The 12,750-nt window shown below is 46.8% G+C and overlaps 1 protein-coding gene across 34 annotated transcripts in view; it reads left to right on the forward strand.

Moving 5' to 3' along the window:
- LOC104145267 (poly(rC)-binding protein 3) overlaps window positions 1–12,750 on the forward strand; it is a 514,282-nt gene that overhangs the window by 492,010 nt on the left and 9,522 nt on the right. For 22 of the 34 annotated variants that reach the window (XM_068936219.1, XM_068936226.1, XM_068936220.1 and 19 more), the window contains 2 exons: window positions 1,443–1,612; window positions 7,358–7,898. In XM_068936219.1, the coding sequence (XP_068792320.1) occupies window positions 1,443–1,612; window positions 7,358–7,706 (519 nt within the window). In that variant the 3' untranslated portion in view covers window positions 7,707–7,898. Of the gene's footprint in view, window positions 1–1,442; window positions 1,613–2,796; window positions 5,999–7,357; window positions 7,899–9,706; window positions 10,154–12,750 lie in introns of those variants that run through there. The other 12 variants (XM_068936251.1, XM_068936248.1, XM_068936249.1 and 9 more) reach the window with 4 other exon arrangements.

Below are 12,750 nucleotides of genomic sequence, written 5' to 3' on the forward strand. Positions count from 1 at the left end.
CCTCACCACAAGGATCTCAATGAGGCGCGTAAAGGCAGAGGCATTGGCCCCTGGCAGAGGCCGTATACTAACACAGCTCCTCAGAATAAGGAGTTAAAAAAGGCACTCCTATTTAAATGGAATGGGAAAAATCTGTGTGTGTGTTTTTTTAAAACCCATTTTTCTCTCCCATGCACACACTCTTTGTCTTCTCTGTCTGCTTTGGCTAAGGGGCTCTCTATTTTGGCAGCCTGTCTGTCACTGAGTGTAACGCAGATAGATAGTACCTATTTTTTTGTTTGTTTTCTTTTGATGAAATGTCTGGACAGTGTCTTGGACAACAGGAATCACTTTCTGGCCAGAGGCTCAAAGTACTACAGTAATAGAAACAACAGTATGTCAGGAGGAGAAGCAGTGGAGAGGGTGGGAGGGCAAGGAAATCTCAGCATCTTTGCATATTTTTCTGCCAAACTGGCAGAAAAACGTCCTTCCAGTGTCAGCATTCCAGGAGAGCAAAATTGTCATTTTCTCCTGGTTCTGGGCGTTGCTGAGTTTGGTAGTATCCAGCCTGCCTTGCCACAAAGCAGAAGGCTGGCCGCCTCCTCACCAGTGGAGAAACCACATCTCCACATCAGCGGCTGGCTTGGTGCTCACTCACTGTTTGGCTGCCGGAGGAGCAGCTATCACACTCCCCTGTCACCCCCCGGCAGCTGCAGTCCTTACGGATAGTGTTAAAATACTTTTTCAAAATGTTGCGGACACAGTCCAAGTGCTTGTAACTCCACCGAGAGCATTCAAGCAATCTTTAAAAGACTGTTTAGTGACAAGGGTAACACCAGTGCAATTTTACGGGACCGAGGGGCGCGCGCACACAGGCTCAGTTTTAGTCACAAAATGTAAACTTTGTTAAGCTTCTGTAAAGGAACGCAGTTACACTGGGAACAAATTCCAGTCTTTGCTTAATTCTGCCTTCAGTTACATGGCTGTAAATCCCACTGATTTTAATGGCGCGGTGTCTGGCCGAGTAAGGACCAAGTTTGCCAAGGAAGGTTGAGGACTAGCAGCCACACTAAACTGGTGCAGTGCAGCACTGATAGTGCTTGCTATTATCTGACTCCCAGCTGCTGTTCTTGGCTGGAGATTCAGACCGGGACAATATTTTGCGTTCATCAGCGCTACGACGTGATGCCGTTTTCAGCCACAGAAGACAGCGAAATAATCTGTGATGCTGAGTTGATACATAGCCCTGTGAGCAACAAGGCCTGAATGACACAAGTATGAACATTGAGCTGAAAGACCCTGCTAGTTATTCCTACCAAACAGCACAGCAAAAATCTTTTGTTTTGCTCCTGAGTCTTTTCATAACCATGTTTTTATTTTTTTTATCAACACTACAAATAATTGCAGTAAAATGGTTTTTGCTTGTGTCTGTGGCACTAATCTCAGTCTCTGTCCCGCTCCAGTTAATAGGCTGCATTATTGGCAGACAAGGCAGTAAGATAAATGAAATCAGGCAGATGTCAGGAGCGCAGATCAAGATTGCTAATGCCACAGAAGGCTCTGCAGAACGACAAGTTACAATCACAGGATCCCCTGCAAACATCAGCTTAGCACAGTACCTCATTAATGCAAGGTAAGTTTGCTTTGTAAGTGATATGCTTCTGCAAGGTTGCTCTGTCTGCTCTCCAGCAAATGTCTGTCCTGGATAGATCCAGGAAGTTGCTTTGCAGTGTCTGTTTTGCAGAGTTTTATTCAATTCCTATCTATTTTTAAAGCCTGTATTAGTAGAACCTGTGTTTACTGTTGGTTTATATGGAAAGCAGCTTAATCTGGTACAGTTCCAGGTACATTTTGGTTAACAAGAGCTCAAAATAAATCTGAATACTCACATTTGTATTCACCGGAACTACAGGGCGGATAAATTAAATGACAATCATAAATTCTTTAGAAACTAATACTTTTCGCAGAACCATTTTGCTGTCCTAAATGGCAAATACAGTGAAACAGATTGCAAAACAGATTTAATTTACTAGCTGGAAATTGCCACTCAGAGTTGATATTAAACTGACATTTGGTTGCTAAAGAGGCACAGGATTTATTATTTCAGAGACAGCACCACAAATTTGTAAAAAGCATGCCTTAATGAGGCAGGGGGAGACTGTCTGCTTCCCCACTTTTCAGTGCCAGAATTGAAACTGGCCGCTTAGTTAAGCCATTGAGACAGCTTAAGTCTCTATCAATTTTGATACGCTTATTTAGAAACATAGTAAAACGGATGCCACTTTTATTTGCAGTTATCCTGAAAGCGCCACAGATATAGTGCTGTATCATAAATCTATTTGTAAATGGTGTTCTGAGGCAATGTATTGGCGGGGAGAGTATCTACTTATTTTACAGCTTTTTCTCGAAATATTTTGTGTTTAACTATGCTTGCTGTTCAGGTGGTAGAAACTGTGTGATTTATATGGTGCGTTGTAGTCATACCAGGTCTACAGTCTTCTGTGGTGCCACCACCTCTCCCCCCCCAGTTATGTAGCATGCCAGTAGAAGCCACCGTAGAGATCATAGTACGGAAAAGGTTGTTTGTGCAGCTGTGCGTTGTGACCAACAACATACTGCTTTTCATAGTTCAATTTGAAAGCAGTTTCCTAGGGAAAGATGTATTTAGGGGTGGCGTCATGACGCCTCAGACAAGCCATTGCCAGAATCCTAAAACAACCTACAGCTCTTTTGATTTATATTCTTTATAGCAAATACAAGTCACTTCCTTAAGCCCTGTAATCAAATAAAAATGTGTTCCCTCCTTTAACCCTTAAGGATATGTTCTTCTCTTGGTGTTCAGGGATTCCCCACACATCGAGACGAGAATAGAGCCCTTCACTTTTAGTTGCACAAACACCACATGGCATGCATCTGGATCCCAGAAGATAACAATTTAAGATCTTGAAGACAGCTAAAGCATGCAAATAAAGTAATGCACTTATTAATGGAGTTGCAGTGAGCTGCTCACCAGAGACAGAAACTCTAGTGAACAAACCTCTTTGACTCACTTAGAAAAGCCTGTGAACTCTCACAATTCTGTTTATTACTGTTTAACAATTCTTGTGATGGAATGGGATATATGAGGTCCTTTAATATACTTTTGCGAAGAAGAAAACTTCTCAGCAATCATATGCCATGGATACTCTATCTATCTAACTATACCCTGGGAAACCAGAAACAAACTATTCTGTTCTTGTTGACTTTCTAGCTAGAAGTCATTTGTTACCATCATCGACAATAAACCATCATATATTATTATGTACCATATGTTGAAACTGTATTTAGACAAAGTGACTTCATTTGTAAATGAGGACTCTTAAAGCAATGTGTAATAAATTAAGCTCTAAGGTAACATAGGATATTAAGGTGGCCTTTTCGTTTTAGGGAGTTCTCTTTTCCCAAGAGAAATTCTGTCCCACTAGGTGCCACCACAGCAGCAGCGCTGGTTTGCAGTGGCACCAGGGGAAGAACCAAGGACGTAACGTTCATGCGAGAGGTCTGGTGTAGCTGTGGTTCAGGTGCTTGGGCAGGGTTTCGAGAGGGAGAGCTACGCTGCCGCTGCCTGTACGTGCAGGGACGCAGTGTCGGCGTCTGGAGTCATAAGGCCTGAACTGGCACAAGCCCTGCAGGCTCTTTAAGATGTTGGCCTGAAGTGAACAGTTTTGGGGAAGAGCCGAGTCCAGTACCTAGACTTACTTACCCAGTTATATTTTGTTATGTCAGGGAAAAAAAAAAAAGCCATATAAGGACTCAGGGTAGGGTGGACTTTTTCTTTCCCCCCACAAGGTCTGTCATTCTCGTAGATTTGGTGTCCAGAGCCAGTTATTTCTGCATGTGTCGGTGTCTCGCAATAGCATGGGATTTAAAAGACTACCCAGTGTATTCTTGAAACAATCTGTGTATATCTTTAAACTGTTTTCCAGCCAGACTTGCTATCTATATAATAATTTGTCAGGTTATTTTAAAGGTTTTATTGCAATTTGGTGTTGAATATGTACATAAGAATGCATTCTCTAAATTATAGCTATATAAATACATTGATAAAATATCAAGACAGAGATTTGAAACTTTCTAAAATGTTGCTTTGATTCTGTATTGATTATGCAGATGTCGCTCTCTGTAGTAGTAGAATGTGTCCGTCCCCCCCCCAGCTTATTTGCAGTACAAATGTCTTTTTGCGTGTAAAATCTTTTGTCACTTAACTGGTCTCTCTTGTCGTAACTGGATTCCCATTATCCAATTACAACTTCTAAATTTTATCAAGGATGAAGGACAGTCTAGGTTTCCTGCAAGATACTTGATTTTGGATTATAAATGAATTCTAGTCAGCAGCACTTCCTTCTGGTTGAAGAGCAGTTTCCTGAAGATATTCTTTGCTTCCACTTTGAGAGGGTCATTCACAGAATTAATAGCACTGTTAGAGGCACGCTCCTTTAACCCTTTCGTTCTCGGGCGTTCACCGATTCCTAATAATGCAGGATGTGGCCTTCAGTGTCTATAAGGAGCAGTTCTGCTTCAAAATGGTAGTGTAAAACTGGCGTCATGAAATTCTGTATGAAGAATGCCTCGTCACCTTTCAAATTCAGTTTTGTTGCGTGGACAAGTGATTTGGGCGTCTGAGTGGCTGCTACCAACACCAGTATTTACCGTGTGGTACCCTTGTTTTCCCTGTTGGTGCAGGAAACAGAGCTCAGTGCTCAGGCTCAAATTCCAGGGGTTCCCAGTAGGGAATTTTTTTTTTTTAAAGTGTGAGCTAGGTAAATTTGGAGTCACTGAAACACTGAGGTCTACATCATCTTCCTACCTGTCTCCCTCCTGAAATAAAATTGAATTTGAGCTGTTAAAAAAAAAAAACCTGTATAAACAGAGTTTTACAAAAGCTGCTGAGGTACCATCCCCGCGTAACTCCTGCTCCTCAAGCGGAGGATGTACACTGCAGTTGGCTTCAACGTTTCGGCAATAGAAACAGGTATTCCTGATACAAATGCCACTGTTTAAGGTTGCCGGTAGCACTGCTAAAAGGCCGCTGTGCTCGCTACAAAGAACAGCGCTGATATTGAAGTTAGTAAAAAGAGACGCTCCTCTGTGGAGGCAGATAAACATCACAGAACTGAGGGAAGGGAAACCCGAGATTTCAGTTCGGCGAACGGGTCGGCATTTCATGAGCCCGAGCTCCTTCCCTCCCAGCCCATCAGAGAAGACGCACCCCCAGCTCCCCAGCAGGAGAAGCCGGGAGGGGTTCATGCCCCAGGAGCCCCGTGCTCAAGGCCCTCCCGCCCTGTCTGCCCCGCTCCCTCTCTCCCCAGCTCAGACCAGCTCTGGGTGCCCTTTAAACTTAGGTTTAGCAGCGGTTGTCAGTGTTTTGGGGCAGCTTTAGCCCAACCTTCGCATCCCTTAGCACTAGCTCAGTGCTTGTTTGCTTGCCGCTGTGCCAAGGGGGCGAGCCGCCTGGTTGTTACCCTTCTCTGTCCGCGAGTAGACCGGGGCTGTTTCTCTCAAAAGTGCACAGAACTCTAAAATAAGAAGGGGGAAAAAAAAAAACCAAAAACCAAAATCAGGTTCTTGCAAGCCCTGAGGAGGAGGGCACCCTTGCCTCCCACGCCTCGTGCGGGAGACCTGGTTGGGGTGGCTCTCGGACCCTGCGTGGTTTTGTGCCATAATGCTTCAACGAACTACGCGGTGGGGGGGGGGGTTGTTGCAGCAGAAACGCTTAGCAGGGTGGCTCCTCCCGGGCCGCTGCGACTGGGGTGTCGCCGAGCCCTCGGCGGGGACGGGCCGTCGCAGGAGGCGCGCTGCTGCTGCTGCTGCTGCTGCTGCTGCTGCTCTGCTGCGGGGAGGAGGCCCTCTGCCGGGGTGGAGCGCCCCCCAGCTCACCTCAGGCAAAGGCCCCCGCGACCTGCCCGGTTGCTAGTCCTTGCACTGGGGGGGGAAAAAAAAACAAAAAAAACCCACCAACAAACTCGGATTTAGTACCTTTGTCACTGAAGTCAGTGCCGATTTTCTAAGCCGTGGTCCTAGTTAGATGCGAGGCTGCGGTGCCTCCCAGGCGGTCACCCGCAAAAGGCGTACCGACAGCAGCGCTAGCAAAGGCTTTAACCGGGCGAATGCTTCAGCACTCGAAAAAAGGCCCAAGCGCCCTGGGAATTACGACACGGCAGTGAGTTAACAGGCGCGGAAAAGGCCTTAAATAGCGGGGCCGAGTTCACGTTGGCTGCTGCTCGGCGGGCTCGCTGCAGAACGCGCGTTGCTTTGGCGCCTGCCTCCTCCACAGGGCCCTCGGCCGCCGCCGCCGCGCGTGCTGGGGTGCGGCGGGTCGTGCTGCGTTAGCCTGGCGTCTTGTCTGTCCGGGGACGAGGTCTTACCCGTTCGCTGCGAGTTCAGACAGCTTGCTCCCCCCCCGCCCCGATTTCCGTGTAATTTGAGCACATAAGGGTTGTGGTTTTTTTTTTTTTTGGTCATTAAAGTCTGGGGAAGGTGTAACGCTAAGCGAGCACGCTGGCTAATATCGGGCTTGTTTCATATGAACAACGCACGTTTGACCGCACAGTGAATTAATCGATTAAAAACTGTAACCTTGTAAAACGAAACCAAACCCCCCCCCCACACACACAAAAAAAAAAAAAAAAACCTCCACACTTTTTATGCCTTAGCTGAGAACGGGACCCCCCCCCCTCCCCGGCCCCAGGACTCAGGCTCCTCTCGTCCGAGCCGTGTCGCCAAGGGTGCTGGTCACGGCACGACCTCGACCGAGTGCAAAAATGACCGACCCCCCCCCCCCCCCCCGCCCCAACCCCTCGCCCTGCGCCCCTCCTCTCAAAAAACACAGCCGATGATTTTGAGGAGCGAAACTTAATTCACCAGATCAGTGCTGGGGAGTAAACTTCATAATTATTTTAAGTTTCCTTTTCAGTTTCGTTTTCGCCATCTTTTTGCCATTACCTGCATTCCTTAGATTTCTTTTCTCATATGTAAAATGAACTAGCAACCCCCCCTCCCTTTTCCCCCCGAAAAACCTTTTTATTTTTGAAAGAACTTTTAGAGTCGCCGTAACGTTTTTCACCATCGAATCATGAGAAACCCTTTTGTTATTTCTCTTCTTTAACACATAACATGTTCCTCCTTTGACCCTCATTTTCCCTTTTTTTCTCTCTCTCCCCCCTGCCCTCCCCCCACGCGTGTGCCCTCCTCCTCCCCCCCCCCCCCCCCCCGTCGTCGCCCACCGATCTGATCCTGCCCTCTCGTGTTGGCTCTCCTTCCTCCTCCTCCTCCTCCCTCTCCCTCCCCCCTGGCTGGACCCTCCCAACCTGTTTGTTCCTGTTCCTCTCTTCGTTTGCAGCTTAGAGATGGCTAAAGTCAGCACCCAGACCGCTTCCGTCACGACCCCTGTTGACCTCAACATGAACCTCTCTCAGTCCGCCACCCCTACCTCCACCCCCACCTCCATGGCCGTGCTGGCGGCCGCCTCCGCCGTCACCGTCAGTACCCCCCCCCCCTTGCCAACTCTGCCAACCACCCACTATGCCGTTCCTGTCTCCAGTCTGCTTGGCATGAAAACTGTCCCGCTCCTGGCACTAAATGCCGCGGCCGCCGCGGGGGCCCCGGGGAGTTTGTCCGCTTACACTGCCAAAATTCCTTCGACCAGCGGGGTTAAGAAATCTGACCGCCAGAAGTTTGCGCCATATTGAAGGCAGGAGACGCAGTGCAAAGCTTGGGCCAGCTCTACCAAGAGGCTGTGGTAGATCCTAGCTGTCGAGGAAACAATGCGGCATAATTTCTCTTTTCTGTTAAAAGTCGCTAGTGTGAACTGTCGCCAACTCCGATTGTCTTCCACTCGCCATAACCACTAACACCCCGGCACAACGCAGCAACTAGTTCCAACAGCGGGCGGGCGGGCGGGCGGGCGCCCCGCCGGCCCCACCACCCCGCGCCCCCGCCCCGGCCGCCGGCCCGGCCTCAGGCGGGACGCCGCGGCTCCCCGCCGCTGCCCCATCACGACCCCCCTCTCCCCTCCGCCCGCCGGACGATTTCTCTTTTCTCCCCCCGCCCCGTCGCTCCAGCCTGCACGTCCGCCGGTGTGCGATGCGCTGGCCCCGCGCGCTTGGGCGGCCCCTCGGCTGCCCCGGGCCGGCAGATGGAGGAGGTTAGGAAGTACCGAAACAGGCACGTGTGTTAATGCCTCTCCCTCCCACCCCCCCCAAATAAATCAGGCTTTCTGGGCCGAGAAGAGAACGCTGAAAGGAAAACGGCAAAAACCAAGAAAAAAAAAGGCATAATAGCTAGGCAGTTGGGCCTTTCTGCTGTGTTTTTCAAGGATACGCCGATATCCTGCGGTTCAGGAAAACGTGATTTTTAAGAAGGCCACGTTAGGGAGGGAAAGCAGGCTCCTCTTTTTTGCACGCCGGCATTTTGAAGATTACTGACAAAATACTTGTGTCTGAACGCCTCAATATTAGACACAAATCAGAGCTGCACGTATCCGCATACCCCCGCCCCCCGCCGCCCCGGCCCCCTTTTTTAGGTGCGAAGTTATGCTCCCGTTGACGCATCACGCAGCCTGCACGTTCAAGCCCCTCGGGGCTCCCACCGAAGTCGACGGCAGAAATCCCCATGGCTTTAATGGGAGCGTTTGGCTCGTTTAGCTGAAATGAACTGGCCGGGTTTTTTTTTTTTTCCCCGCTCCCCCCTCACCCTCCCCTTGGGTCTCTGCACAAAATAATACATTCCAATTTCAGTAACTCCCTGCAAATTATGCATTTGGCCCGACTAAAATCTAGTGCATTTCAAGCACCGTTCCTGCTTTGATCGATAACACCCCTTCGCCAGAACTTAATAATTACGTTCGATTAACTGAGCGCATCTGGTTGGAGGCAAATTGAAGAGAGCCGGGGGATGTAATGGCTGGTTGCTAGCTGTTGGAACTAGTTTGTGACTGCATTTTTTCTGTTTGTCCATCCACCTTCCTTTTAATTTCTGTTGCATAACGCGGCGATGCAATATTGTTTTCTTCACCACTTCCAAAGCCAGACTCCCATTAGCCCGCCATGTTCATCCACTTTGCACTCCTTGGACACAAAGCTTTAACAATTGAACTGTATTCCGTGCATTTTAATATAAACTAAAAACACAACGCAAATGCAATACTTTTTAAAACATGGTATTTCAAAGTGTGTTATTATTATTGTATAGGGCTAAGTACTCTTTCAGTATTCTGTGTCATTTCTGTATTCTGTGGGCTTCTCTTCACCTTCCTACCTTTGCACTAAGTTGTGTCACTGTAACCATTTGTAGACCTGCCATTGTTACAGTTTGCACTTATCCAAATGGGGTTTTTTTGGTTGTTTTTGTTGGGTTTTTCTTTTTTTTTTTGTGTTTGTTTGTTTGTATATAATGAAGGAAAAAACTGGAAATAATGTCAAGGTACCTCAGCTATTTAACAGCTCTAGAAAACTGCTGTAAACTTGTTCTGGACTGTTGTAACTGTTTTAATAACTGACGTTTAAAAAAGAAGAAAAAAAAAAAGAAAAAAAAAAACCTCTGTGTGAGAAAACTTGCCTGCATTGAAATGCTGTTCTATGCTGGTTGTACTCAAGTGTTATTTTTTTAATAGTGAGAAGATTTTTTTTTCTTTTTTTTTTGCCTTTTTTTTTTTCCTTTTCTTTTCCTCATTTTTGTTCCTACATTTTAGGCTGTCTTCAGAAGTTACTGGCCTGGGGGCTCTGTAATGTATCTCATCATGCCCTAGTGCATTAGCCACCAGACAGGACTTTCCCAAAGCCCCATGAGACAATGCTTTCTATGGACTAATCTACAGAGGAGTTTCTGCCATTTCTAACTTTCTTATTATTCTGAGACATCAAAAGAAATACTTCTTTTACTCTTTAAGCAACTGTGCTTCCTAACTCTTGTGTTGCTTTCATTACTGTTCCAGTTTTAACACTGTTGTGGCTCATAACATAAAGCAAAGCAAAGTTATTTTTTGGGGGTTAATTTTCCTTGCTGTTCATGCTTTGGCTAAGTCTGTATAAAAGCATGGGCTGTTAGTGTTCTAAATCATTGTATTCAGCTAGAGACTTGACAGTAAATTAAATGAGACGTTTTTATAAATAAATTTTTTTCCTGATTTAAAAACCAACGTGGTAGCTTTGTGCATACAACTGTTGTGTTGTTTAAAATTTGTTCTTTGTAACCGAGTTGCTAATTTGTCATTTGAGAAACACTATTTTATGGATTGTCAAACTAAGATCATAGACAAATTGCTTGTTTTCATTAATGATTAAAGGTTTCATATCATCACGCTTAAGGTCCCAGTGCTCATTGGGAAAGAGGAGTGTCACAACAACTTGGCAATATTGGCAATATTAGAAAGTACGTTAGTCCATTGTCAGGGGTGATGATTCTCAGCATGATTATTCAGAGCCAGATTGTGTAAACAGGTACAGCAAGCAGTGTTTCCGCAGACACCTCCGTTGGTTTTCAACAAAGCTGCACTTGGAGTACATCGCACATAGCGGAGAGAAGACAGAATTTGGCCTCTTGTTACAAGTATAAGAAACTATGTATTTCTCATGTGTTTTCTTATACTGGTTTTAAGGTCAGATATTGGGGAAGGAAAAACAGGAATGGCAGAACAAACCTGGGTACCGAGCCTGGTATTGTTAAGGGCCTTCCTGTTTTTCCACGGCTCTATTCCCAGCAGCACGGCTCGGTGACGGAGCTTCTGGAGAGCACCACATTTCACCCAGTTAGGAAAATAGGCCAGCACTTGCGGGGAGCATTACAATTTGCATTGAAAAGGAAGTACTATAATGAATGGAAAGCTGGCCCATGGAAACCACTCATCTTGCCCTAAAATACTGCTTGAATCATTCGACTCCTTGTTTGGCTCTGTTGAAGCACTGCAGTCACAAGGCCACAAGTTGCCTCTTCACACATTAAAGTGAAGGAAAGGGGCTGGAGCTGAGTTGTTGATGCCTGTAGCATTTCTGGCTGCAGTCTGGCCACCCATCCTTTTTGGGGCACTGGCAATCCTTAAGGAAGTGAGACTATCTCTGCAACCTGCAGCCCAGCTCTACCGAGGTCTACACTTACCTCTTGGTGCTTAGCTTGGGGTCCTGGCTTCCCCCAGCTGGCCAGACTGGTTACTTAACAGTGCATATCACTATTTATTTTCCTTTGAACGTAGAGGCCAGAGAGGTGCTCTGTGTGTGTGTGTGTGTGTGTGTGTGTGTGTGTCTGGGTCTTGAGTCCGTCTGGAACGCTGATATGACTGAGATGCACCTGTAGACTTGGAAACTTGTAGTTTTTTTGTTTTTTTTTTAAATACAGCCATAGCTCCAGAGCACGTTCTAGACAATAAGGCCTGCAGAGGAAGAGCACAGAACGCCTTGCTCCATCCCTGCATCCAGGCAGCGTTACCCTGTGTGGCATTAGCTGTTCCAACCCCTTGGTTGGCAGAACTGTTGTCTGAACTAGTAACCTTCTCCCTGATAAACTCCTGCCGCCTTCTTATTTAAAATATATTTAACTGGTCTTGTTCTTGAAAGGAGAAGTTGCTTTCAGAGCAGGGAACCGCCATTTCCAAAACAGCTAAAGCTGTTTCTCTGGCCGGCCTGGCTGATGTAAGTAAGTGACTAAAGATGTGCTCATCTTTGCAGTTCAACACTGCGGGTTAGGACTGTGCTGTCTCCAGAAGGCGACTAGGCAAAGGGCAGTGGTAGCAGCTCTGTCATGTACAGCATCTTTCACATAAATAATCCCCGTGCGCCTTTCAGACTCAGCTAGAACAGGCTGAGATTAAAACAAACTAGTGCAGGAATGTTTGGTGTGGAGGATGAGGAATGGTAAGGTAAACATGCATGAACACAGAAGGGCTTTAAAAAAAACTGAACCAACTCATGTTCAAAGTTAAATGTAAGGAAGCATTGAGCTGTACCTGGAAAGGTGGCTGACTTGTGAGTCGCCAAATGAAAGCCAACACAAGTGCTACAGCTTCCATGTCACTGAATCAGTATCAGTGTTCTGGCAAACAGCTCAAAGGACCTGAAGCAGCTGCTCAGCTGTCTCTCTCGCTCTCTCACAAAGTGAGGATGCTGGAAAGCAGAAGGTGGAACCAAGTCCACCAGGAAGGGGAACTCAAACCCTAAAGGTAGTTAGCCACATAACCTAGCCCACTGCTAAAATGCAGGGTGCTTTCTGATCTGCAATGTAGCAGGAGGCACCTGTAGGCCTTGGGGTGCGTACTTCTACCAGTCCATAGGAAGCTAATGGCATCAGTCTCACTAGTGCCATGCGTGTAGACAGCTGGTAAGTGCCTGAGCCTCACCGGTCTGGGCTGCAAGGGCTTGGTGGTGCTGTGAAGTCACATGCTAGACAGTCTTAAAGCATGCTTTGAACCTTGCCCACCTAAACCAGCCAGAAAGAGATACTTTGCTTTTTATTTTTACTTGGAACAGGACCTTCCCCTTCTCAGGTGAGTGACATAATTCTCAGGCAAGACCATCACGCATGGTCACCAGTTCAGCTCTCTTATGGTAGCACAGCTTTTAACAGGGAAGACTGCACTTGTTCGGCTGCTCAGCTAGCTCACGGGAACTGCAGGTTCAAATCAGAGCATGCAAAGGCAGGATTTGAATCCAAATCGCTTACTTGTTCAGCAAGTGCCGTAATCACCAGTTAGCAAAGACTTTAGTCCCTCAGCTATATTTTATGAGGCAAGGCCTGGTTTAGATG

This window comes from Struthio camelus, chromosome 2 (assembly GCF_040807025.1).
Source record: "Struthio camelus isolate bStrCam1 chromosome 2, bStrCam1.hap1, whole genome shotgun sequence".
NCBI classification, from domain to species: Eukaryota; Metazoa; Chordata; class Aves; order Struthioniformes; family Struthionidae; genus Struthio; species Struthio camelus.